This window comes from Botrytis cinerea, chromosome 1, assembly GCF_000143535.2.
Source record: "Botrytis cinerea B05.10 chromosome 1, complete sequence".
Taxonomy (NCBI): domain Eukaryota; kingdom Fungi; phylum Ascomycota; class Leotiomycetes; order Helotiales; family Sclerotiniaceae; genus Botrytis; species Botrytis cinerea.
The window spans coordinates 1,129,159-1,156,348 of NC_037310.1; the positions used below are offsets into that span (position 1 = coordinate 1,129,159).

At 43.9% G+C, this 27,190-nt stretch overlaps 6 protein-coding genes across 8 annotated transcripts, besides 4 other annotated features; 2 read left to right on the forward strand and 4 right to left on the reverse strand.

Moving 5' to 3' along the window:
* Positions 1-161: 161 nt before the first annotated feature.
* BCIN_01g03130 (hypothetical protein) lies at positions 162-1,659 on the reverse strand. Its single transcript, XM_001549867.2, has 2 exons — positions 476-1,659; positions 162-426 (listed from the first exon to the last, which is right to left on the reverse strand). The coding sequence occupies exons 1-2, from the start codon at positions 1,595-1,597 to the stop codon at positions 388-390; spliced, it is 1,161 nt and encodes a 386-aa protein (XP_001549917.2). The 5' UTR covers positions 1,598-1,659; the 3' UTR covers positions 162-387.
* A 112-nt stretch (positions 1,660-1,771) lies between these two features.
* On the forward strand, positions 1,772-3,334 carry Bcarp6. Its single transcript, XM_001549866.2, has 2 exons — positions 1,772-2,259; positions 2,311-3,334. Exons 1-2 carry the CDS (start codon positions 1,824-1,826, stop codon positions 3,213-3,215), a joined length of 1,341 nt encoding a protein of 446 aa, XP_001549916.2. The 5' UTR covers positions 1,772-1,823; the 3' UTR covers positions 3,216-3,334.
* A 79-nt stretch (positions 3,335-3,413) lies between these two features.
* BCIN_01g03150 (hypothetical protein) lies at positions 3,414-4,831 on the reverse strand. Of its 3 annotated transcripts, XM_024690364.1 has the most exons (3): positions 3,851-4,831; positions 3,562-3,800; positions 3,414-3,507 (listed from the first exon to the last, which is right to left on the reverse strand). In XM_024690364.1, the coding sequence occupies exons 1-2, from the start codon at positions 4,308-4,310 to the stop codon at positions 3,586-3,588; spliced, it is 675 nt and encodes a 224-aa protein (XP_024546130.1). In that variant the 5' UTR covers positions 4,311-4,831; the 3' UTR covers positions 3,414-3,507; positions 3,562-3,585. The 3 variants fall into 3 exon arrangements, with proteins under 3 accessions (XP_024546130.1, XP_024546131.1, XP_024546132.1); XM_024690363.1 differs by having other exon boundaries at positions 3,414-3,800; XM_024690362.1 differs by lacking the exon at positions 3,414-3,507 and having other exon boundaries at positions 3,607-4,831.
* A 1,385-nt stretch (positions 4,832-6,216) lies between these two features.
* BCIN_01g03160 (hypothetical protein) lies at positions 6,217-8,455 on the reverse strand. Its single transcript, XM_001549864.2, has 3 exons — positions 8,133-8,455; positions 6,648-7,988; positions 6,217-6,535 (listed from the first exon to the last, which is right to left on the reverse strand). The coding sequence occupies exons 1-3, from the start codon at positions 8,158-8,160 to the stop codon at positions 6,375-6,377; spliced, it is 1,530 nt and encodes a 509-aa protein (XP_001549914.2). The 5' UTR covers positions 8,161-8,455; the 3' UTR covers positions 6,217-6,374.
* A 515-nt stretch (positions 8,456-8,970) lies between these two features.
* BCIN_01g03170 (hypothetical protein) lies at positions 8,971-13,073 on the reverse strand. Its single transcript, XM_024690365.1, has one exon. The coding sequence runs from the start codon at positions 12,569-12,571 to the stop codon at positions 9,485-9,487; it is 3,087 nt and encodes a 1,028-aa protein (XP_024546133.1). The 5' UTR covers positions 12,572-13,073; the 3' UTR covers positions 8,971-9,484.
* Positions 13,074-14,176: 1,103 nt separating this feature from the next.
* BCIN_01g03180 (hypothetical protein) lies at positions 14,177-17,117 on the forward strand. The gene is made up of 9 exons (XM_024690366.1): positions 14,177-14,599; positions 14,687-14,715; positions 14,849-14,971; positions 15,030-15,523; positions 15,580-15,889; positions 15,949-16,374; positions 16,427-16,533; positions 16,585-16,684; positions 16,743-17,117. The coding sequence occupies exons 1-9, from the start codon at positions 14,586-14,588 to the stop codon at positions 16,934-16,936; spliced, it is 1,797 nt and encodes a 598-aa protein (XP_024546134.1). The 5' UTR covers positions 14,177-14,585; the 3' UTR covers positions 16,937-17,117.
* A 1,019-nt stretch (positions 17,118-18,136) lies between these two features.
* Positions 18,137-18,142: a sequence feature (Short protein (BCIN_01g03190, ATZ45556.1) was converted to a misc_feature.).
* A 60-nt stretch (positions 18,143-18,202) lies between these two features.
* Positions 18,203-18,277: a sequence feature (Short protein (BCIN_01g03190, ATZ45556.1) was converted to a misc_feature.).
* Positions 18,278-19,811: 1,534 nt separating this feature from the next.
* Positions 19,812-19,846: a sequence feature (Short protein (BCIN_01g03200, ATZ45557.1) was converted to a misc_feature.).
* An 87-nt stretch (positions 19,847-19,933) lies between these two features.
* Positions 19,934-19,970: a sequence feature (Short protein (BCIN_01g03200, ATZ45557.1) was converted to a misc_feature.).
* Positions 19,971-27,190: the final 7,220 nt, after the last annotated feature.

The window sequence follows — 27,190 nt, forward strand, 5'->3', positions numbered from 1 at the left end:
TAGTAGCTCAACTTGTCAAAATACACGAGCATTCCTATGATACAGATCTGCTGCACGGTGAGAAAAAAATGAACACCTTCCCAGAAAAATCGTGCAGTATCCTTGCTGTCTCTTGAACCTTGTCACGGGTCATGGGATTTCAATCTTGATATTCACAGAAGTGAAAAGTTTGGTCTCGTATTGCATCTGGGTATCATATCTTTGTAAAATTCTAAACATGCCAATAACATCTAATTCATTTCCTTTCTGAACACATGTAAAAACTTAGATCAAGTAATATTCAAGCTACTCTCTATTAGCTGATATCTAGTAAATCTTTCAAGAATCATAGTCTCAATGTAATAGTGAAAGAAGGCGGTTTAGCAAAAAGTCTTTGCTTTCGCTACACTACCACCCCTTTTTCATAGCCAGCTGAAATTTGTATGCCTAGAACAATTAGCAAGTGATTCGAGACCAAATGTTGGACAATACGCACCCAAGTAGTGAAATCATCTTTCTGTCCCTCCCAATTCTTGATTAACAGCTCAACTGTAGCAAAACCAGTGAACCAAGTCTCATCCATGAGCTTGTCAATCGCAGAACTATCTAAATCATAGAATGCACTTGCGAGATCATCCGTGAGGTTTGTGATCTTCTTCATTCTCACAAGTACCTCATCTAAGCACTCCACAATACCTGGATCCTCGGAGGATTTCTCCTTCAGTTGTGTAGGTATTTCAGGATGTGGCAGGTAGGGAAGTGTCTTGAACCTTCTCTTCTCAACCGCTTGATACATCAATATTATGAGTCTCAATCTTTTGGTCGACGACTCGAGCTTTTCGCGAATCTTCTCCGGGTCGTCCTTGGGTATATGCGGTTGCGATCCAAAGAGATCATCCACAATATCTTGAGGGTCTTTTTTTTCGTCGTCTTCATCACCGCTGTTCTCACCCTCATCCTCATCATCTGATTCTTCCTCCGCCCATGCTTGCAATTCTTCGAGCGCATCTTTCACCAAGTCTCGATATTCTACAGCTTTCTTCATAGCCAAGCCTGCTACACCCAAAGTTTTCAGACCCATGACAGAATCACAGGCGTCCCATACAACACCTGTCGAAGCCAAGCTACCTTTCCCACTGGATTTACCCGTCCCATTCTTCTTGTCGTCGCTCAGAATGTTACCATCTAACGGAATTGCTTTGATAAGAGTCGATAATTCCGTCAAGACCTTGTTCACTCTCCATTGCAGCTCTTCACTCATAGCCTTAGTGTATTTCGCAGCATGGCAAATTTCGACAGCAGATGCCAGGCCTGGTAAAGGTCCCGACACAAGTTCTCGCAAAACTTTACTGATCGCTGAAGGTGTAAAAGGCTTATTGATAATCAAAAGAGACAGCTTCGTCGAGTGTGCTTTGATTAAGCTCGCAGAATCATGGGCAAGGTCGATGGCATTGACATCGGCGTGCTTGGGTTCTTTCTTCTCAGTCGATGACCCCTCCTTCACATCTTCTGGAGCTTTCGCTGAAGCTTGTAGTTGTAAAATCAAGTTTTTTATGGTTTCGACAGTAGATTTTAGCAGAGCCAAGTCATCGCCGGCTTTCTTTTCGGTGTCGGCCATGATATCGTTGTTGTGGTGCAAATCCAATGATTATGACGCTGAGGAATCTGAAGCCTGAAAACTATTTTCTTGGTGGGGGTTTGCGCGCGAATCCATAGGTAGTGCGACGCGATATTCACCCTTGTAATGCGTCGATAAGCTTCAAGCAACCACCGAAACTCCACTTACCATCCCGATAATAATGTGCTGACACTTTTTCGGTCCAAACTTGGACGAAATAAATCAAATGTCTACACAGCAAAAAGCAGCGGACGCTGCTCAAGAAACACCTACCAGAACTCTGGTTGTTGATAATGGAGCTTACACTATCAAAGCTGGATTCTCATCTCCAGAATCCACGGATTCACCACGAATCATACCCAATTGCCTGGCGCGCGACCGCGAAAAGAAGGTATACATTGGATCACAACTCGACAATTGTACGGATTTTGGAGATATCGTCTTTCGTAGGCCCGTCGAAAAAGGATACTTGGTGAACTGGGAGGCAGAAAAGGAAATATGGGAGCACGAATTCTTTGACAAAAAAGCGCCACTACATTGCGATCCAACAGAGACGGGTCTCATATTGACAGAGGCTCCTAATGCGCTGCCAGTTCTGCAGACAAATTGCGATCAAATGGTCTTTGAGGAATTCGGCTTCGCTAGCTACTATCGATGTCCTGGTATGTGGTTCTATGGATTATGTTATATTATGTATATTAATGTATATCTAGGTCCAATTCTCAATTCGTATAACGACATTCAAGGTATCTTCAAAGGGCCAGCTCGAGACCCATCACAGCCTCTTCTTCCCGCCGAAATAATACTCCTCGTCGACGCCGGATATTCTCACACGACCATTACACCTGTGCTGCGAGGGCGCCCTCTACAATCAGCGATCAGGAGATTAGAAGTTGGAGGCAAGCTCATGACAAATTACTTAACACGCTTAATATCTCTACGTCAGTATGACATGCGCAACGACACTTATTTGGTCAATGAAATTAAGGAGGCATGTTGTTATGTATCAAGGGACTTCAATGGGGATATGGAGAAAACGTGGAAAGGAACCAGAGGAGACCGAAGAGAAATATTTGAGACGGGTGGTGGAATAGCGAAAGATTATGTTCTCCCAGATTATCATAATCGGTCTCAAGGTTTCGTGCGGGATCATGATCCACAACAAGCAGGAAAATTAAAACAGTTGACCAAGGGGAAACTGGCAGAAGCTGCGGAAGATCTTTTGACTTTGAGAAACGAAAGATTTACAGTCCCGGAATTACTGTTCAATCCATCGGACATTGGTATACGGCAATCGGGCATTGCTCAACTAGTCATGGAAAGTCTTTCCGCTTTACCAATGGGTCTATGGCCAGCGCTTCTCGCAAATATCATTGTCGTAGGAGGCAGCTCAAAGATAGAAGGATTCATTTTGAGACTGCAGCTTGAGATTAAGGCTCTTGCTCCAGCGGAGTGTTACGTTCGTTGCGCAAGACCAGAATATCCTATTATTAGCACTTGGAATGGTGGAGCAGAATTGGCGAGACATCCTGATGTCTTGAAGAAGCTATCAGTAACGAAGCAAGAGTATGACGAACACGGAAGTGCTTGGGTCGCGAAAAAGTTTGGGGGCAAATAGGGAGCGATTTGAACGTACAGTACTCCTCCAAACGCACAACTTCGAGCATTTTTTGCCCAACCAACCTTGATGGACAGTCTCACTTTCTTTCGGAAAATATTGTGGTGACTACGTATACATAAATTGCACCAAGGCGAACAAGACGATGGCCAAAATACTTTGCATGGTTGTTCTTATACTTAGTGAACCTCCAATCGCTAGACGGTTTCCTCAAAACAATAATTAAAAACGCCAGATTGTATTGTACATTCAATCCGCAAACGCCACTCCAATACAACAACGAATAGGACATCTATTGCGAGTCAATGCCATGTCGAGTGAGATTCCGAAGGGATTGATCACTCACAATTAAACAAGACTAGAGCTCGCATTACATTTTCCCTCTGCAAGCTGCTAGGCAGGCCGCAGATCCAATTATACTACCAGTACCTACTTCTGGTATAGGTGGAAGATTGATCCCTGCAGCTGGATTACCAAAAGCCGCAGCTATTATATCTGGTGGCAATTGTGCAAATCCATTAAGAATGTTCTGTGTGCCTGCATCCTCCGAGTTCAGCGCCGATACAAGAGTAGCCTTAGTACAACCTTGATTCCATTTAGCATTGATTGTCTCGGGCTGTAAGGGCAAATAATACCTAAATTTTGCATGCTGTGAATACTTCCTCTTGGAAAGATTGTCATCTGCCATGGCCTCAGTGTTTGATTGACGACCTTTGCCCCGTTTTCCTCAATCATCCACGTCTGCGTCACACCCTCGACTGCCACTACAAAGTTCGTACCTCGTGGGTGGTAATGAGGAGGTAACATTGCACATGGTCCCAAGTTGATTAAAGCCATCGTCATACCGTAACTAGTCGAAGCTGGGAATGTAGCAGCATCAGAGTTGACCACGGCACCTGGCGTATAGGTGTAGTGGGGCTGCGTAGTGAAATCAAAAAACCACGTCAGGTTGTTGTTTAACAAAAAGTTCATTTTGTCGAGCTGGGTAGAGGCAACTTTGATTTCACCATCGAGGATAGAATTTATCGTTACATCGATGCACTGAATAGAGGTCGCGAGTATGCCTAGCGAGGCAACTGCGAGTTTTGAGAACATGATAATGATTGGACGTTCGAGCAATTGATTTCCGGTGACTGAATTCTTTCCGAGTGTTCGACGGCAGACTGCAGGATCAAGAGCGGATGCAGTGCGATAGAAGACGCTGCAGTGAAACTAATCAGGAATATCTCAGGATCTTTATACACGACCCGGCCGTCCGGTCATTGCTCCATGACTGAAACAAGAGACACAGATTAGAACGCCACTCCTTGGGCCATTTGTTTGTCCCCATAACTTCATTTCCGCTGGCTTCTTTTCGTAGCGTGTGATGATGGAAATGGAAGATCAATGGTCTATGAATGTGCCACTGAATGTGATAGCATGGTACGATCATAGTTAACAATGGGGCGAGCGTTACGTTTATGAGACAGATCCTCATCTTCTCTACCGTCTTTTCTTACTTCAGCTTGTGGCAGATGCGGAAAATGTATAAATGAACAAATAGATACCCATGAGCACTGCTCACAATCCTAACATGACGTCTTGTACACTCTACTAGCGTGTAATTCTCTTTCTTCGTCTAATTCGTTTTGCCTGAAGGTCGGAACTTTGCATTGCTTCTTCGAAGTCAGGAGCAAATCACTTTTAGCTCATGTTCTTTCCTTTTTGATATGTCAGTGTTACTGTGAACACATGCATGTAAGGCGTCCACAACAGGGAACACGGGCTATAGCTCTCATCAGGCATGTTATGCTTCATGCCTTCGATTTCAATAGTTCGACACTTTTGAACAAAATTGTAAATGCAAGGCATACCTATTGAGCTGTAGTCACAACCCAACTTTTAATCTGTGACGAGTGTATTCAAAGAGCTATTTGTAACAGAACAGTCTGTATAACAATCTAGAATGTTATTCTCAACTCCTCACTCTATCCTCTCACCAAATCTCCCCACGCAGTAAAACTTCCCATCCCCATATTGTCTAACATCCTATCATTTACCACCTACTACCGCATGCATACCACGTACCACGTATCGTCCACTCCCTTCCCCCAATTCAACTCTCCCAATCACTATTTATATACATGGGGGTATGTATACAGAAAATCAAAACCCACAAATACAATACACTGTAGAATTTAGATGCTCACCTACACATTAGCCATCTTAACTTCCCTTTCCTTTCCTTCCTTCCTTCTTTCTATGTATGTATGTATGTATGTATGTATGTACATTAGGTATTTAGATAATAGTATGTACTGTATATAGTATTCATTATACTACTTTAAGTATACATATATACATATATACATATATATATATATATATATATATATACACCACAACTCTCTCCCTTATAGTCCAATATCTAATATCTAATATCTAATATCTAATATCTAATATCTAACATCTAACATAACAGTCCATGTCACTCATTCACCCATCTACCCACCCATCTGCCTACCTACCTACCTACCCACCTAAAAGTCCACCAAGCATATATATATATAAATAGTTCAAATGAATCGAGACAAGTAGGCAAACGAAGCGAGCCGAGCCGAGCAGAGCAGAGCAGAGCACCTTGACAGTATGAAATCTGAAATCTGAAATCTGAAATTTTGTATTATTCACTATTCACTATTCATTCAATACACTAGTGAGTTAATAAGAATGTATGGATGGATGGATGGATGGATGCATGGATGAATGAATGAATAAATAGGTAAGGTAAGATATTATGAGGGAAGTCGTGGAAGATATTGAGATGGGTAATATGGGTCATACTTGAGTACAAATAGTGTTAACTATAGAATATTAATAAAGATGTATATATATATATATATCTCTCTCTCTATAAATACATACATACATACCAACCAACCAATCCAAACAAGAGAGATTTTTCGTCTTAAACAAATCTCCAGATGAGTAGTAATTAGAAACATCAAGTCCAATTACAAAGTGCGATTTATATTCCAGTGAGCGTGTAATAACACGAGATTATAAATTTGATTAACTTGTCTGCAATCTATACATCTACAATCGATATACACACACAATACCCAAATTATCTATATTAGCACGACCACCCACCTACCCTACAACTCTCCATTAAAAAATCTACAAGTTGGCTTTTACCCACAATCCCAATTTCTCCAAGCCTGGGTGTCCATCATACAAATCCCGCTCTACCGCTCTGGCATTAACATGTTTGGGACCCAACTCACTAATCTTCTCCACGCCAAGAAGTCTCATGCAAGTTTCCATTTCGGCTTTCAGGACTAGTGGAGGGAGATACATGTTAGCAAAATCTCCAATCGAATTTCAATAGCTTTTCGGGGAGTGAAGGTGAAAAACGACACTGCTGGGACAAACAGATCAGAAAATACATACTCTCAAACGTTCTTTCAACGCCCTCTGGACCACCAGCCCCAAGACCGAACAAGGCAGCTCTGCCAACCCCTACAGCTTTAGCTCCAAGACATAAAGCCTTCACTACATCTGTACCTCTCTTAATGCCACCATCGACCCAGACTTCTATCCTACTGAGAACCTCGGGGCAGTATTTTTGGATCTCGAGGAGTGTGTGAATAGCAGGTGGTGCTGTATCCAACGCTCTTCCTCCATGATTTGAAAGAAGAATGCCTTTAACTTGTGGTGCATATTGAGATGCTAGGTATGCATCTTCATGGGTTTGAATACCCTTCAAGACAATTGGTAATTTAGTATGTTCAGCCAACCACGATAGGGTAGATTTCCAAGTCAAATCTGCGGCTGTTCCCATAAACAGTTGCTTTCCAACCCCTCCTTTGCCAGCTGGCGGACTGTTATCTTCCACCTTTTCCTTGGCCTTTACTCCCGAAGAAACAGGGAGGCTAGCTCCGACATCCTTTTGTCTCTCGTCATGTTCCCTCTTTCCCGGCACTGGCGCATCTAGAGTCAAAACGATAAATTTATATTTATCACTCATAGCATTAATCCTTTGCAGCATAGCTTCACTCTTCTTCCTATCATTCTGCACATACAACTGCCAACCGAAAATCTGATCTGGTAGTGAGCCCTCTACAATCTGCTCAGGGGTCATGCTCGCATTATTCGACACAATTTGCACAGCGCCAAAGTTCGAGATTCCCTTCGCAATGCCCTGTTCACCAGCGGGATGAGCCAATCTCGCCATTGCCGCTGGCGATACAAAAATTGGCAATCCAACTTTCTGTCCCAGGATCGTGGTGGAGGAATCACATTTTGTGCAATCGACAAAGACTCGTGGTCGCAGGAGAATCTGTCGGTATACCGCATTATTGAAGCTCTTCGACCAAAGATCGTCTGCCGCCGAGTAATAATATGACCAGCATTTATTTGAAATCTTTTTCGTGGCCAACTGCTCAATCTCATCGAGATTAAGAAGGGTCTTGACATCCGCGTCTATATCAATTGCATCTTCATCGCCATCGTTGTGACCCGCAGCTTCAACCGGAGAGCTCTTTGTTTTCTCTTCCACTGGTTGTTGGAGTTCCGAAACGTCAATCTTGCCGAGGATTTTGGAGGCGTCGAGATTCTCCTCGAGGGTTCCGGGCGGATGAATCATTTCGAATTCCTCGGTAGCGTCAACGTTACCGGCGAGACTGAGAACGATTTTGGATCCGCCAGGGTGATTGGGGAGAAACTCCGTTACATCGTAGACGGTGGAATTGATGCATACCCAGCAGGATTCTGGTGTATTGTGGGATGAGACTATGTGGTGTATGTGTTAGTTTAATGGAATGATGCTAGAAATGAGTGAAACGGGATGGGATAGGATAACGCAGATTCAATTGACTGAGGAAACATCGAATATGAATCAAAGACCGTAGAGACGAGTAGAAGAAATGACTTTACCTTCTGAACCTTTAAACGTCTTCGTCATTTTGACTCAACCTCGATGTCTTCTCTGCAACAGTCGAACGATATAATAGATACAATGCTTATCTCCTCGAATATCCCATATACCGAAGGAAAACAGACAGATTATACAATATAAGAATAAACACTCAATGAAATATAAATATGTAAATGCAATGCAATCCAATCAATGGGATACCAGACACAATCAATAGAATCCAAGCTTCACTCGATTCGAGATCCCATCACATACATCACAACAAGAAAGCAATGCACTCCCAGCGATTTCGGCCCTCTTTCAACCGGAAGATGCAGTCCCCATAAATCTGGGGTTGAACGGAGAAAAGTGACGAAGGGTACTCCACCTTTTTTATTCATCGTTCCATCGCGGCCAGCGAATCATGAGGCCGGATTGGTAATTCGGTCTTTGCATATACAAATATGGGTTGATGAGACGTGGGGGGAGGGGGGGGCGGAGAGTTTTGAAGCTTTGTATAAAGTACTCTCTCTGTATGGTATGTACCTATCTACCTAGGTATGTATATACTCCTTAATGAATGGTGATGTGATGCTAACAAGAGTACATACACACATACATGTAGAAAATTTTTATTACCTACAACGCCTAGATATCCAGGTATCTCTTGAAGAAAGGAAAGAATCTACCTCCTCCTCCTCCTCCACTTATGGACGATCATGTGTTACAATTATGACTTATTATACACCCCAATATATATATATCATTTACATGTAGATGATTGAAATTATTTCTCCGGCCTTCCAAGTGGCGGTGAATGAGGTTGGTTTAGACGTTAAAAAGAACCACAAGAGAGCATGGGATCAACGTTATCAAACTATTTCACATACCATTTCATTCTATAGAAAGAAGAAGAAAACGTCGACATCTATGGTTGTAGTAAAAGGGTATCACAGTCTTCCTTCGCTTCGCTAACTACCTGGTAATCCTAATTTATCTATCATACAAGTAATGGTATCATTCTCCATCGTTGACCTCACGCAGCCGCTTCACCACCCCAAATTCCCAATCCATCACATTCCAGTCCATTGCACTTCTATAACCTTCAAATGTGGATCGTGAAATCTTGCGTAGGCAAGTTTCGACCATACCGTTTAAACTCCTTCAATGCTCCATTCACACTGTATAATTTCAATAGCACAAAAATTCCATTCGCTAAAAGACGTCGCGCGTTTCAAAATGGCGTGGTAAGGAAAGAAAAAAAAAAAACGCCTACAAACCATGCTGTGTATAATTTAAGTCGAACGATTAAAGACTAGAACTCATTTACAAGAACTTTAGTACCCCAAGAGCTTTGATTTGACAAGAGACTTTATGGTCTCCATTGCTTCTTGGGATTACCTTTGCTATCAGTTGTGGACGTGCTGCTACCTCTTTGTGGTGCTGGACTATCCCTGCCAGCCATTTCTGAGTTTCTGCCTCGTGGGGTGGGAAGAAGGCTTATCCTTCTGCTAGTAGCTAGCGAACTAGCAGGTCTTCGAACTACAGGGCTGCTAGCTCTGGCGTCATATGAATATGAAGGTTGCATCGAAGAACGACGGTTATTGCCTGTCAGATTGGACATGGAAGACTTGCTAGCCAGAACACGGGGACGGGAAGGGGAATTAACTGATAGTGTATGTTGAGAGTATGGTCCAGGGGTAGAGAGGTCTCGGCGTACTGTTCGCGACGCCGGCCGATTGCCTGAAGGAGTTGTGGGTTCTCGTATGACTGGAGAGGCTGTATTTCCGCGACCCAATGGGCTTCGTAGTGGTATTTTAGACTCAGATGTACTGGACCTAGTAGACCGATTCGATTGAGTGGAACTTGGTGTTGTGACACTAAGAGGTTTGAAGCCATGACCAATAAGTGTATCATTGGTATTGGTGCTGCTATTCCATCGAGGTCGATTGTCACTGGGTGTGTTGGAAGGTCGGGGGAGTCGACCAGTTGGAGTTGCAGAGCTTTGCCGGGGAGGAATAGGGGATGGGGAAGCTCGACTGAAAGACCGAGGAGGTTGCCCAGCACTTAAATTTCTTCTTGATCCAGCTACACTGCTTCTGCCACTAGACCGTATCTTTCCATTTCTTGCAGGTGTCGTGGGGTCAAGTTTACTACTTAAGTTTGACATTATAACTGAGGATGCTGGCGAACTTCCTGGTGTGTCATTGCTCAAGCTTCCAATAGTTGAGCGGTCATTCGAAACCATACTCGAAATTGAATCTCTGAGCTGCTGGTTTCTGCGATCTGCCTGGAGTTCTTCAAGGATTGTGTCCAATTCGTTCATTTGATCTTTCAATGAATCCCACTTCTGTTGCATATCTGAGTGTAATCTCAAGATTTCACCATTGACTGTGAGGCGATCCTTTACTCCTTTCTCGATAATTGAAAGAACTCGTTCGATGGCGGGACCGTAGTGCATTTTCTTTGCTTCGTAACTTTCGATCTTCTTGCCCATCGTAGCCGGGTTGTTTAGATGGACCCCATTATCAAGAGACTCCTTCAATTTGGCACAGCTCCTTTCGACAGATTCGTACATTTTCTGTGCTTGTCGACCTGCACCGCGGAAGACGAGAACCCAACGATCTTCGCCAAGTTCTCTTCGTAATGATTCGGCATCTTTTTCAAGAGAGTTCCAGCTTTTCTCCAAACCGCCTCGTCGACTTTCCAGCTCGTCGCAGGCCGTGGGAAATATCGCTTCGGCTCTAGCATGAAACGTAGATAATCTCATAGGTAGAAAGTCCAAAGAAGCTCTCAGGGGTTGCATTCTTGCAAATAATGCTAATAGGCTTGAGTCATCTTGCGCCATTATCGGTGTTACTGGCGAGTTCGGGCTCAGAGGAAAGGCTGCTGAAGATGCCATGCCAAATCGACTGTTGGTCTGTAATCTCGACTTAGATGAAGGCGTTTCTTCTACAATTGTCTCGAGCTCTTTGATGTCAACTCCGTCATTATCGGCTTCTGCCAACGATTTGTGCCGCTTCTCCTCCATTTCGAAAACGAGTCGCGCCAGAATGTCCACTTCGTTGCCTATATCTCCCAAAACTGTGTTCCATAATTCCTCCCATTCCATCGCAATTTCAACCGAGTTTTTTACACCCTTAAGATTTCTCCTTATCTTTTCCCATTCCTCAAGGATACTTTCAACCTGTAGCACGACCTTTTGAAGTTCGTCTGCAGGAACCGTAGCAATATCCGGGCGTTCTTGTAAAGACTCGATGGCTGACACGTAAACATTAATTAATTTTTCGAAGCGTGTAATCGCATTATCCACTTCCTCTAGCCCTTCTCTACCACCAGCTGCTGCCCATTCCACATCATCCTCTCCGTCTAGGCCAGACACAACATCAGATGCTTTTGAAATCCAACTTCTAATTTGTTCTGCGGCTCCCATCAATGCCTTTGAGGCAGATTTTGAGCTGGGAATTGCGGATATTTTCGTTGATAACGAGGCTGCATCTGGTAGTTGCAACGACGTCAATTGAGCAAGTTGACTTGCAAAAGACGCTCGCGATAACGTGTAAATTGAGCCTGCCCGTTGATGGCCAAAGGGGTTGAAGTAGGATGAAACATCGTTTGAAGATTCGCTGGGTGTTGTCGCAGTTGGCGGAGTATCTTTAGCTATGGGAGGTGGAGGTGTTTCGTCTTCGTGAATAGGAGGTGGAGGTGTTTCTTCTTTGCGGATAGGAGATGGAGGCGTTTCTTCTTCGCGGATGGGAGGTGGAGGTGTTTCTTCTTCGTGGATATGAAGTGGAGGTGTTTGTTTTTCGTGAATAGGAGGTGGATGTATTTCAATGTCTTCTACAGGAGGTATATTCCGTTCGATGTGCGCCTGCTTTATATCTGCCATTGTCTTTGTGCCATTTCCATTTATATGTTCTGGCAACCGATACTTCTGCGAATCCATTCCTATGAGGTCAACATTTGTTGTCATGTCCTGATTACCAAAGTTATCGAGCGAAGGTGTTGAGTGCGTGGCACTGTCGAGTACTCGCGTGTCAATAATGTTGATCTCTCGAAGGTTGGTCTCTTTAAAGCTACCCCCAGTTACTTGAGGGGTCAAGAGACCGACGCTGCCACTCCAAGCTCGACCTCGTCGGTGAATATGCGAACTCGTCGAATTAGCGCGGTGGAGATGATCAAGCTGGCGGATTTGATCTTCAGGAATGCGGCCAATTCGGTCGACTGGTGACGTTGCCGTTGCCGAATTTGGATCGGGATCCTTTCCAAAACCTAACGCTGCAAGTCGAGCAGCAAGACCAGGCGATGGTTTTCGCACAGTTCGTGGTTTTCGTTCGTGATCTTTATCTGGCGTTGAAGGTGTAGAATCGTCGGATTGCACACCGGGACTCGAAATATATTCCGACCGGGGTCGCAAAAATGTATCGGATCGCGAAAGCGCGTCTTTAAGCACTGTCATTTGAGTGGATTTGGCAATCTATCTTGGGGAAGTCATCGATTTTCAATGGCGCAAAAGCGACTATGGTATCTCTCATCTCATTGCATCGAGCGAGAGGGAGGGAATGTCCAGGTGGCCGTTTGATAAAGATAGAGATAGTCAGGAATAACAAACTTGGGTTTGGGTTTGGGTTTCTGGTACTGTCAAAGCAAAACCGTTAGGTTTAAAGGGGATCCACGGCCCAGCCTCGAAGCTTTTATTAAATGCGAAATGAATGAGGTCTTATCAATTTTGGTTTGGTAACAAGGTCCCGGTGTGGTACGGTAACATATTCTATTGGAGAGAGACGTCTAAAGGAGGAAAAAAGGAGAAGGAGAAGGAGGACGAGAAGACGGGGAGAGAGACAGTTTCAATAATGAAGGATAATTTCACGAACAATAAATAACTTCAATTGAATGGAATTATTGAATCCCCGAGATCGTGATTACGGTGTTTAGGTGTTTGAGGTTTAGGAACTGGCTGCTGGTAAAGAATGTTTCGCGACATTCCTCTCATTTCAACTGGATACGTGCTCCGGACCAGAACCGCCAATTAGATGCAGACATACATAAGAAGGAGTGCCACCGCCTAATAGAGTCGATGCAGCCGTGGTCGTTGTACAAAGTGCTTGGGGAGAACATCAAGATTGGGCTATATGGAATGAGGGATGGATGGATGGGTGGGTGGATGGATTGATTGGATGGATTAGAAACTCCTGAGCCATCTTCTTTTCCTTACCCACCACGCCCACCTAGACACTTTGAATGCCCCCCTCTGAACTCTGGTTGATTGATCCTCCATACGACTGATGGATGGATTCTGTACCTACCTCGATACCACACCTGTTGATATATCTGTCTCTTCACCTGCACTGTCTGTATTCGTCGATGCATCGGCCACTCAGATTACTCTCATATGTGAGATCCGCGAAGAGCATCTTTCCATGCCTGTCGCTGGGATAGCCTTGCTCTCTTTTACATGAAACGTGAGAACCAGATAGAGTGAAGCGTCATATGGTGACTAAATGAGAAGTAAAAACATTACGAAGGACAAATGTGCTAGCCTCAACCTTTTGTATCGACGAGCGTTTGCAAATTGCGGTGGGGGGCAGGGAAGGGAAGGGGAAGGTTCCAATCGACTCAATGATACGAAACTCAGTGGGCAAGTCATTTACGTTTGAATCACATGATCGTGAAATCATGTCCTGCAGCTGTCTTCGTGATCACCGCCCATCCACCGGTCCCAATGATCACGATCAGCAATGAGGACGGTGAGAATAACAAAAATGAGTCGGGGCCTTTGCAGACTGGTACACAGGTTGCATCCCAGCCGTCGGAGCATCTTCGGGTGCTCACGTCTTCGCCTGGGAACGTGTGCTTGTGCTTGTGCTTCTGCTTCTGCTTCTTCTGCTTCTTCTATCTTCTATCTTCTATCTTCTATCCATCCCACACTGCCATTCGAACTTTGCGGTTCCAATGCCAACACGTACGTGCCTGCAAACCGAAAACGCGAAACTGTACGAGCACAGGCAGAAACCATCCAATGTCAAATGTTCTGGACATCTCCCAGAGGCATTGATGCAAGACAGGCCAAGACAATTGACGAGTAACAGTTGCATCTATCGTAGTGTTGCCCAGGTGCCAGGTTACGAGAACAAATACCTAGGTGGCTCGGGAGGGACACACGAGATTCCTCCCCGAGCCCCCATGCTTCTTCCTACCCCAGCTTTCCAGTTCCCCACGTCCGTCTTCCCACGTCCTGTAGTTCCGCAAATTACTTGATTGCTTTATCATTACACATATTGCACCCATTGCTCCCATTGCACCCATTGCACCTATTGCACCATCCCAAAATTTCTTGGGCGTCGTGTGTCTACATTCTCCATTTCATCCATTGAGCCTGCAGCAATTCCAAATGCTACTTACAGCCAAGCCAAGGTTTCATATAGTAATGATACTGGTCACACAAGAATATCGAAATTTCCCTTGAATCTTCAATGTCAAGTCCCAGGTAATCGACCTCACCGCCGAAGACAATACACAAAACACAAGGCAATGTGTCTGTCCAATCGACGCTTGGCTGACATGCAATCATTAGGTTTTCTGCAATTGAGCAGAACCATATTGGTAGGTGCATTTGTAAAGTTTCCAGCTTCCTACTCTGGCTGCTCGACAGCATAAATTCAAATAGTGCTTGATTTGTTGTCAAGTCGCTGTTTGCCCTACCCTTCATGTCAACACGCCTAACATGATTACTCAGACGACGAAAGTAGCCATACGAACTCTTCTAACTCTCTTGGAAAAATCCGCTTTCGTCATGGCTCCAGTGCCCGTTACGATTCCAATTTCAATGATCAAGTATGGGTGAAATTACCTGGAAAAAGTAAGTGGAAGTTGGATTATCGCCGCAATCATCCTTATTCACACGTACACTTATTTAGTTGGTTCCGATGACTTTATCGACGAGTCACCAGAATTAGATGAAATATATACAGTAATAGCAAGGCGTGAAAGCACATCTACATCAGATTTAATTGCCAATTGGAGTGAAAACCCCCACCCAATTATCTCCACAGGGCTAATCGAGCGGCGGCCATCTGCTACCTCTCGCACTGAAGCCTTTAGAAAATCCATCTCGAAAGAGCAAGAAAGGTCCCCAGTGAAGAAGCGAAGGGTTGACGATGACACTTTGTCTGCTTCAAGCAAGCGTTCCGCTGTCAAATCCTACCCCAGAAGACCTGCAAAGACCGATGGACATCTCACCGAATCAAATGTTTCTGGTGAGATGGTGCACCAGCGGCCTGTTGATTATGACTTATCTACAATCTTTCCCCGAGAACTGATTGTCCAAAATGAAGTTGTGGATGTCCTGTCTCAGTCAGAAATACAGCAGGCTTCCCTTCTGAGATACTTTGCAGATGAGCTGGCTGGTTGGGTATGTACAGCTCTCAAATAAAGATTACCCTTGCTCATGCTTATTCTTATTCTCAGTTTGACCTCTGTGACCCAGAACGCCATTTTGCTTTGGTAGTCCCACAAAGAGCGAAACACTGTCCCGCACTTCTCAATGCTATATACACAGCATCCGCGAGATACCTTAGCCGGCTCGAACGGTACAGGAATAATGGCATGGTTGAATACAACGGAAACCCGCTGCCCAACTTAAATATGGAGACTGCTGCTGAATATCACAGCAAGTGTACCGAGCATCTTGTATCTGTCTCAGATAATCTTGATGTCTTGTATGATGAAAACCTACTGGTCGCTTCTGTGATATTAAGATTTTATGAAGAAATTGATGGTTTGCGTTTCCCATCCAATGAAGTTAATTTGCTTTGGCTAACCGTGTATTTTTTGTAGCACCTTTGAGCGGGGGAGATGGAGCGCCAAAAGGAACCCAAGTATTTCTCACAGCTCAAGCATCAGGATGCCTCGATAGTAGCCTTCGTAGAGCCGCTTTTCGTGTCGCTTACAGACAAGAAGTTCACATGGCATTTCTTAGACAAAGACCTTTTCACATGCCTCTGCAGTATCACGAATATCGGTCCCTCGAATATGCAGACGACTTTACTTGGGCTTATCGAACAATTGTTCATTGTGCTGATGTATTACAATACTGTTACGGCCTGGGTAGTAAATCCAATAGCGACTATGACATGTTAGTTCAGTATCACGAAGGCTGGGAAAGCTTACGTCCACGGTCCTTCGATGCTCTATACGATAGAGCTGCTGTTGTGAGTTCCAGACGGGCCCTACCTGAAATATGGTATTTATCTGATTGCCATGGTAAGCGATTCCTGACGACGTGCAATCATGCGATACTTATCCAAAGTCATAGTCACTGCCCATCAACACATGGATATCTCTCGAATCCTACTCACAACTTACGATCCGCGAATACCTAGGCTGGGACCAGGTCTCAAAGCAGTTAGCCAAGACATCGAGGTATTTCACTCATGCATAAGTTTGAGTGCTGTATTGACTCTGATCCCCTAGGCACAGATAAACACGATCGTTAAACGCCTTTGTGGTGTGGCAATATCAAACCATCGGTCTCCATCCGCAATGAACATAGCGTATATGGCTATCACTATGTGTAAGTCTTCGCTCTCATCGCAAGGTTTCGAATTCAATTAACCGCATCTCCTATACAGGTGGCGAACAGTTTACAGACATCGAAGACCGAGGGTGTATTCTCGAGGTACTAAAATACACCGAGCAACAACATGCCTTGCCAACAGCACATATTCGCAGTAGATTGATAGAAGCTTGGGAATGCTCAGGAGACGTACTAGTAAACTATGGCCAAGAGGCTATAGAGGGCTGCATGGATATTATCGATCAATGAATTTTATAACAGCGCATGGTAGAATGTAGATTTGTGCTGGTGTTCCAGAACTCAGAATATTACGGGTTATTATGGGCGAAGTCAACATTAACTTTAATGAAAGGCATACTAGCCCTTGCTCCCAATAGATATTTTGCATCCAGTTGAATGTTTTCAATTTTCGACGCATTGCTATTGCCCACCTACCTAGTACCAAGGTAGCAGGTGAAAGACCCTCAATCACATTGGGAACCAACAGCTCACGACTTGGATATGCAGGTCGCATGCAAGGCCTTCTGGATAAAACATGAGATGAGTACTTTCACCATTCATACGAGGCATGACGAATTTATTGATCACGCAATAGGCAAGGAAGCAGACAAGTACTAGGGAGGTATCCGTCAAGGTGTTGACGGTGGGTGAGTGACACAGACTTCAAATGTACCCATCAAGGTGTTAGGCACTGGTCAATCTTTTGCCTTTGAAGGGTTGCAAAGTGAGATAAATCGACTACATATGAACCTCTGCTCCTCCTAGAATTCAAAGAACCTTTTTGTCTCTCTCTCTCTCTCTCTCTCCCTCTTAAAACGGACGAGTTTAGTCGGGTTTTACTTCTTTACTCAGGCTCTACTTCTTCACGCCGAAATACACTTTGCCTTGGGGGTACGACTAAGAGTCTTATTGTTTCTAAAGCTTGTCAGCTTCCGGACCGTACTGTCATCTCGAAGATGCTTCTACAAAGACCCGTCCACGCACTTTCTCATTTTGGGGCGGCCATGTTCATTGCGAATCCAAAGAACAGCTTTGCATTATGCTATCATGGCACAAACAATATGGTCACATATAAAACGGATTTCATCACGACCGATCGAATCAAAAGGTTACTTGAACGAATGTGATGAATTTATCTTAAATCAACAACCAAAAACAAGTGGACCCGGCTTCAACCCCCGTCCTTTGCAAACATCACATTTATATCTCGTCTTCGACTGACCAAGAAGATAGCATACATCCACGGTCTCATCCTCAAGGAAATGTAACATGCAGAAACTCCTCTCAATGCAAGAATCAATCACTATTCCAACTCATCACAAGATGTTCTGGTCGTCTCACTTGTGGTCCTCGGTTATCGCTGTCTTGGTCGAGATGGCTGGTGATATGACGGAGCGACGATGCGAACGCTTTTGAAGTTATGTGAGGAGGGGAAGAGAGATGAGGCCATTAGTGCTACAGTGGTGTCTGTTAATACCTGTTGCCTGTCCAGCGGCAAGAAAGAAGATGGCGTACCTGGTCTTTGCAGCAGCTGCAGGTGCTTGAGCAACCTTCAGAGGCAGCATGAGTGCAGCAAGAGCATGGAGACATGATGAATGTTGGTATGTTGTGGGTGAAGTTTGTCGGTTGGTTTTATTGTGGTAATTGTGTGGATGTTCGTTTGATTGATTGTGTTGATGTGTTACTGATGAAAGAATCCCAAAAACAAGAGGAAGTAAAGCAGATACTTATACTCACAGATGGAAGCCATTACCTTCAAAGATTGGACGACGGAAGCTTGCGAAAATAAGCTAGAGTGCGAGGCATAGAATACGACCGGCGAGTGACCTACGTTTCCAGGCTTCATCCTGACGAATTGAGAAAGGAGGGGTCCTCAAACTAAAGTTAGATGCCATGAATTACACAGCAGGCGGAACAAGAGGCAAGTGATCAACTATCATTCGACAATGATTACTCGACGGCGTGGGTGTCCTTCCCCGGAGATCTTGGTTCCAAGCTAGTATTTTGCTTTTTTGGGTAACCCGAGAGCATGAATTCAATGGCAGTGGGGTTTTCGGTGAGATATTCTTACATGATTATTGCGCCGATCTTAAGCAGTATGGCCTCACCTGAGGTGACACGACGTTGGGAAATTTCAAGATACGTTCAATGATGCAGCTTGCTCGAAGAAGAACAATCAGTCGCGGCAAAACAGCAACCCGGATAAAGTCACGGAGAGTTTCTCGGATACACTGATGTCTATACGGTACTAGTTCAACACACTACACTTTCAAGATGATATCTGGAGGCAATGTGACTTATCCATTCTTGGGCAGAGATGGCAAGGCTGAGACACTCTGGACAAATGAATGATGCATTGATAAGATGGAAGATAAGAAGGCTTTAAAGACGTGGCAACACCTTTATGGAGGCTTGAGTCGCGAAGAGGACAAAGATTCAGCGTTTGCGCTGTATGACAATGTAGGCGTGGTAGGAAAATCCTTAGAGCCTTGAGCTGACGGAATCCTTGGACTTGGTACTGGGATGGGATCAAGCTGGGAGATTGTAAGCCACTCACAAGGCCCACGAGGAAGCTTTCCCACCCGCGGGAGAAGGCTTGTGACACTTTGATGATAAGATAGACTAATATGAAATCGTCAGAAATGGAAAGGGATACGATTGGTAAGTCGAGGGTAAAGTCGTGAGTAAGTCGTACAATGAGGATTTACCTGTTTACCCCGCAGTCGTCGCGAGAGGAATATGTAGTGGGGTATTTATCGCAAGTTCTCACGTCACAATCACAAAGATCAACAATATGGAGGCAGAGATAACATGTTTGGAGTCAAGATGTCGATTGATTTAATATCAAAGCAAGTTTGAAAACTCCTTTCCCTATCCGTTTCCTTTCTGCATGAAACCCAGACATCAAAAGCTTTCCATTCCCCCAAGTTTGCTGCATCAAGTCCACCCAACGATAATCATTCTGTGTCCATTGCGTACCCGGCTAAATAGAAAAGCGTCCGCCCACAAGATCAAGAGGTTTTGTTCGCATCGAAGAGGAGGATTTTCAATAGGAAATTCGAGGTCATTTCGAGAGAGATGATGGAGTGTTTAATAAACAGAATTGAGTATCATATTGAAGAATTTATTTGCAGGTGCAGTTGTCCTTGGCGCATTGGCCTATAAATATGATTAGTACAAATTCTCAACCAGCTCAAGCAACCCGAAGAATGTGATACGAGGACTGGGAGTGAGAGAGATACATACAGGATTCGCCGCAGTTGCATCCGTGATCTCCAGGCATCTTGATAGATTTGAGGTGGTGGTGGTGGTGGTGGTGATTAAAAGTGTAGGTGGTTTGAAGTGTTGTTGATTCGTTGGTGTGAAGTGGTCGGTAGATTTATGGTTGTATGTATGTAGTAGTTGTAAGACTTTACTGGAAAGAAGTTGCACTCTTAAGTATCTCCAGGACGGAAGCGGAATCGCTTACATTCACTCCGTTTCTGCCATTGCCTCCTCATCTCGACCAACCACACGCATTCACATTTGCGCTCTTTGTGCGCGATGGATTTGACATTTGACATTCATTGGAGCAGAGGCGCATGCGTGCGTGCGTGCGTGCGGTGTTATTGCTTTACCTTACCCCACCACACCGCACAAATCTCTCACCCAGCGACCCAACCACTCACCATCTGACCCCTTCATTCACCCTCTTCAGTGGACACACCGTAATGCGACCCCGCTATCGTGGCATGCCGAATCGGTAATGGCTTCTTGATACTAGGTAATAGAATCACCCGGGTCTCGTATACATGTTCGTGTGAGACGCGGAATGGGTGAATCGCGAGGTGATATTCTCGCGCCTGAATTGTGTATTGGGACACGCCGCCCCGCTGACTGAAACCCCTTCCGTTTCGCTAATCCTTGGGGGGGGGGGGGGGGGGGAGCGTGGAATTACAGTAGGCGTGGTGTGTATGGGGCGGCCTAGGTGATTTCGGGTGGTGTTAGTGCTGGCGCTGGTGCCGGTGGGGAGGAGCTACATTGTATTCATTCATTCATTCATTCATTGCACATGCTAATTAATGATTTATTATTTACCTACCCTATTCGATTGAGCAGAATGGACTGGGGGTGGTGAATGGAATTCTCGACTGATATTGATTGCTGAGGATCTTTACTTGGATTCTTGATATGTGTGTGTGTGTGTGTGTGTGTTCTTCTTATGCTTTACGTGTGCGTGGTGTTTTGTGGCCGTGATAGCAATAGATAGCATGATATCGCCGTCACGGTCATAGCTACGAATTCAAGTTTATTTGGAGGGAATAGGGTGGGGGATTCCTGGGTGGGTTTTATCTATCTACGTATGATAATATAATATCGAGTAATATGATGGATGATTTTACTTATTACTTGCTTTAACTACCTACTTCCAACAAGGTTACCGTGGGATGGTACGCTGCAGATTATATACGTAGCATGAGCATCATGAAAAGAAAGTTTGCTAATCCAATGTATGTGGGAGTAACATGATTCATTTCGTGCATGAGGGGTGAGGGATGAGGGATGAGGAGGGATGATGGATGATGGATCGTACGCGTGTGAGCACGGCGTTTGGGTCGAGGCGACGAATGAGAGGGGTTGGGGTGGTGTGGTGTGTGGGATGTGTGGGATGTGTGGGATGTGTAGATAGAGAGAGAGAGATAGATAGATAGATAGAGAGATGGATATCTTAGCTCGAACTTAGATAGATACCGGTAGATATTCTTTGGGTGGTGTTTTGCTTTGCTTTGCTTTGCTTTGCTTTGCTTTGCTTTGCTTATCGGGAGGAGGACCCTGACTGTGTAGATCGGTGATCGTGTTGTTGAATTGGTGTGGGAGGTTGCTTGATTGTTTGGTCGTTTTTGTCTGTTGGCGGGGGGGGGGGGGGGGGGGGGGGTTTGGGAGGTTGTCTCTTCTTCTTCTTCTTCTTTACTTTTGTGGAGGGGATCGACTGGAAAGAACTATATCCATGCGAGACGAGGCAAGAACATGGATTGTGCAGCGGCTTGCTTTCTACTTCTAGTTTTTGCATGCAGATATTGTATTGTATATCAAGAATTCTAGCGTGGGCTCGAGTCAGGACTTTTTTTGATTTTTGATTTTTGATTTTAGAAATCGCTTTTACGCATAGGTAGGAGATGGGACGCGAAGGATCGTGTCGCATATGTCATAAGTATAGGTCGTCGTGTCTGTATCTGTGTCTTTGTTTCGTACTTGTCATCGGTTTACTAGTGGTGTTGTCAGGGACACTATCCTGATGTGGTTAATTTGGCGGTGTCATGTGATGGTGTTGAGGGTTGATATACGTGTGGTCTTGCTGATCGCTGGTACGTGGAGGATGGCGATAAGGGGATGAGGTTGGGGATGGTGGAGGGTGAGGGGTTGATGTTTTGTTTGTTTTTATGTTTTGGTTTTGGTTTTGGTTTTGGTTTTGGTTGTTTTTTCTTTTTCCTTTTCCTTTGGATTCCTATGGTTGGGGTACGAGGTTGATACTACTAAGACATAGAACAAGTGTAACTGTGTGTATTATCTTGAAGCATCTTAGATGGAGTTTGAGATTAGGGTTATGGTTATGGCTGTGATTTGCATGCGAAATAGATGGGGAGATCTTGTGTGGTGGTATTGTTGACCTCAACTGTAGAGGATCTCGGAATCAAAAGTCGTTGATACCTCAAATTATCATTTTCTGCCTCCTTTCCATTCATCAAATACTAAGCAAAATACTCCCTAGGTACTCGTTATTATGTGGGAATAGATATGGGATATCTATAGTATGTATCTCAAGCAATCTTAGACAACTATACACGAGTTTGGGTCAGACTCAGAACAAAGGTAAAAATCGTTCGCATCTCAAGTGATGTCAGTACCATGACGATGAGTTGTGTATGTCTGGGAGCACTCTTGCAATTCTGCGATGCTTATAGCTAGGTAGATACACGAAGGATATCAAGCTTCTTCGTAAATATCGGTTCCTTTCCTTTTACTTTCTCTGCCCCGCCCCCCTTTCTCTCCCGAGACGCCTTGTGCTGCCAACACCATCCAACTTTATTCCATCATATCTCCAGCCAGAGACATTAGTGTCTTCTACATACAGCTACATTCCAAGGAACATTAGGATATTTAATCCACCGTACTCTACCAGAAGCCAGACTTCAGATTGGGGAATAGAGTAGTTGGATACCAAGCGACTGAAATCGGTGAATCCACCCTCCAACACCCCAACTCGCGTAACACAAAAAGTAGTTATATACTCTCACAACTGAAATTCTCTCACATACGACCATAGACTGAAGAGAATTGGGCATCCCGTCCGCTCTGCCATACACAAGCTTCAGATCGGTGGATTAGTAGTTGGGTGGGTGACCACCAGCGAATCCCCACTGTTGTATGTTTCTTTTGTTTTTTTTGGTCTCGTTGAAAGTTAGGTTAAGGGCGGGGTAGTGAATGATATGGAGAGAGACTCGAAGAAGGTTTGGTGATTATGTGCTTGCTTTATGTAGTGTTTTGTGAGTGAGAATTGTGCAGACAGAATGAAGAGCGACGTGTATTTTTGGACACCATTCGTTATGGGTAGTGTGCTCGAGACTTCGAGTCTTTTATGGGTCGTGTAACGTAGTACAATAGTACAAAATCTAGGTTAGATTTTTGGACTGAAGAGTAGATGATGTGCGGGGAGAAATATGATAAGATTGGTAAACTATCACTCCTTGGAACGTACTGTATCAAGGGAGGAACAAAACGACCATCGTTGAGATTGGAGAGGAGAGCTCAGAGCTGATCAAGACTTGAAGTTGTGTCGTTTATCTTACTCGATGGACCTTGTTCTAGTTGAATCAAGAGAGTAAATTTTTGCGTGTTTAGAGCTCGCCATCGAGAAGAAGCCTTGATTTTTTATACATTTTTTATACATTTTTTTTTCTTTTAAGAAGAGAATGTTTTATTTACATTGAATCGTACATCTAAAAGGGAAGGAGATTTGACGTTTTGCAGACGTGATATTCCAAGCCGGCTTGATATTTATGTGATGATAATGTTCTTGACATATTGATGAATATATCTAATATACGGAGGCACATAAGGAGCCATGGTTGGGAGTACATCGGAAAAGCGAATTCTCAATTTTTGTTGACTTGCAGCGTATGGCTATGTGTCCTTGTTAATATTCATATGCGATGGCATGGAGATATCTCCGTCGAGCGGATGTAGTACTTGCCAGTGATTAGAGTATTGTAAATTAGTATTATAATAGTTAATATTGAAGACTTATATTATACTGCGTCAATACGTATAAATTATCGATTTATCTACTATAATACATGTGCGCTATATTATGTGATACTATCAGTGTACTAGAACACTGCAATTCTATAAATCCCTCAAGATCTCAATCTCATTCCCTTCCAAATCTTTAGATATCTATTAAATAGCTTCGATATTGCGTGTTTGGGAAATTTATCGTATTCCAGTATTTCCGTAGCTTCAGAGTCGTATCCAATGTTCAGTTCATGACTGGATAATTCTGGTGGTGGGGGATTCAATTACCCTGGTTGGAATATGTGAGCTTGTTGGAATACATGTGTATCACCAAAGTGAGACGTGTAGAAATTATGACATATACTATTCCAATGACTGGTATTGGCCAAGTTGGAATACTTCTCTTTCCAAGTTGTGCTCATTCTGTCATCTGGATATACTATTGTGTAGTTAGGTTTCCCCTGGTTACTTTTTAGTATCATCCATTTACATGTTGGAGATACACGATATTTCGCTGACAGACTCTTGCCATTATGCCATATTGGCAGTTGGCAGTTGGCAGTTGGCTAGTGGACGACAGCGATTATTTCAGATGATACCTCCTGCGGATCGACCTGTGCTGTGACTGTAGTTTTCGAGATTGGAAATGTGAAAGCGATGTGCCAAAGAGAGCGAAGGAAGGAAGGAGAGATATTCCAGATACCCCGGCTAATATTACGCATTGCTGACGCCGCGGTTTGTCCTGGGTTATCTGTTCGAAGTTTGTGGGACTATCTCGTCTTCGTGTTCATTAAGTCTCGAATACAGAGTGTTGTTTGAAGCTCTCGCTCGCGCTCGGCACTCCTTTCAGAATATGGAGTGATGAGAGACGACGGTGAGTGCGAAAAGGGGGGGGTTTCTGTTTCACTCACAAAGGCATATTGTAGATGGAATATGTGTCATGCAGGAAGAAGAGGTTGAGTGAGTGAAGGGGAGATCATCCGAGAGCAGAGCATAAATATGTTGATGGCTGTCAGATTTTTCAAGCCACACATGAGAATCTATATTGCAAACTCTGAGAACTGTTGTGTATGAGAATGGGCATCTTGGCCAGACGAAAACTTCACTACAAAGGTATCAAATCTGAAGGAGCAGTAATGATAACCACACTGGCACTGTAGACCTTGGACTTTCCAGCAAGTACAAACTGGCAAATTAGAAGTGAACTGTTAATTTCCTTGCTGAGTTCAAAAATCTGTAATTTGTAATTGTCGGACCGTAGTCCGGAATACTGAAGCCCCCAATCATGGCTAGTGCATGCTAAATATGTATGTACTGCGGCAATGTCAATGAAATGATATTTATTTCCTGTGTGTGTCTTCCATGTGAACCTTTGCATTGATTAATGAAAGAGGAAATATGTGAATGAGGCACATGATATTGGATCTGGTCTAGCTAATTTACAAAGAAGTCTGTCTGCGAGTATTTTTATCCTTCGACTTACTTGCCGCGTGAAACATAGGATGAAGATATAAAATGACAAAGACATTTGCTGTCTCGCGAGGGGGGTCACGTCACTGAATGGATATCAGAATCTTGCGAGAGAAACCATATCATTGGAAGAATAAATTGGTGGTCAGGATTTCGAAGGGCGGGGTGGTTGATAGGGTTGCAAAAAATGGTGGCTGTGTACTTTCCCTACATGTGCGTGGAAAGATTTTAGGGGGCCGTGGGAGCTCGACCTCGTAACCCTGGCTATCAGATTTGATCCTTACCGCATTATCCATGGAAACTCGTGGATTTTGGTATTGTGGGGAATGGAGATCATTAATGAGAACCGAGAAGGAAGACCATGTGTTTGGTATATTATTATGAAGATTACTGTTTGGAGGATGCAATGCTTGCTGTGTATCTTGATGAGTAACGGTAAATGAGGGATTAGCGAGTTTGATCATCGTAGGGGTATATATTTTGGTGCGTAGTGTTATGATGTCAGATTGAGATATTTATATTGGTACTGCTACTGGGACTAGAATAAATGTATGATTAATCGCCCGTCACTAGATAGTAAAATTGTTAAAAAATAGAGGCATGGTTGCAACAATCGAAGGAAGCTACAACATCGTTCGGAAATTTACAGTTACAAAATTGTATTACAAACCTCCCGATTATCATGAAGTTTCACGCCAGAAAATCGGTCCAACACCTTTCATTTTCAGAGCCGTTACTATTGCTCATCTCGTACTAGAGTTCGGAGCTAGAGAAGGTCCCACGGCAGGGTACGGGTGCGGTAGTTGTAAAAAATGAAGATGATGCATTTGGAGGCAAGTCCTACTCCGTTATGGGTAGGTTTAGGGGGAGCATAGCCTCAGATGGCGGCATGAAGATTCTCGTTAGCTGAGTTTGCACAAATTCAGATGATTGTGGTCAAACAGCCCTCGCTGTCAGTTAAATTGTCGATCTTCATGACTGCTGGATAGATAGGATCGAAATTTGTAGCTTGCAACTTTCTGACTCAAGGTACAGTTTGAGGCCCATAAGTCTGCAAAAGAGAGATCTAATCCTAATAAGAGACATATTGAGAATTGCTTAGTGTAGATTTTGAAATAGAACAATGAGCGACAGTACTTTGCATTGCGTTATATTGTGGGCAGCAATGGTGATCATAAGAGAGATGAGCAGAGCACATCATTGATGGTCTCCAAATTCCAAAATAAAGTCATGATAGTTCGCCAGGTTACCGCCGTCAACCTGAGTCATTGCTGTGGACAATGTCGAGCACTAGTTCGACGAAGATCAAGTGCTTTTTCTGAAACTTTTCAGATTTATGCCAAGCCCTTTTTCTTTTGGTCATTTGCTACTCTAGAAGACACCATCGTCAATATAGCCGCAAAGCTTGAGTATGACATTCGAGTGCTGAACAGTTACTAAATTGATCAATATATTCTGCAAAAAGTTTGAAGGCTTCTCCGGAACCGGATGTTAGCTTATTAGCATGCCGAAGCCTTACCGAGATTTCCCCAACTCTCGAAGAGACCGAAACCACCACGATCGCAAACTTGTGAATGCCCAAAACGTGATGTTGTCCGAAGGATATGTGATAAATGCAGACCGATAATAATATCACAAACTGATAAGGTATCGTGAATAGATGTCTAATATTCCGGGAGTTCAGCTGTCCAATCCAGGAGCTGAGTCTTGGCCGGCTAATTAACCCTAGCTAGCTGCGCTTGAGGTAGAACTACTGGAGTG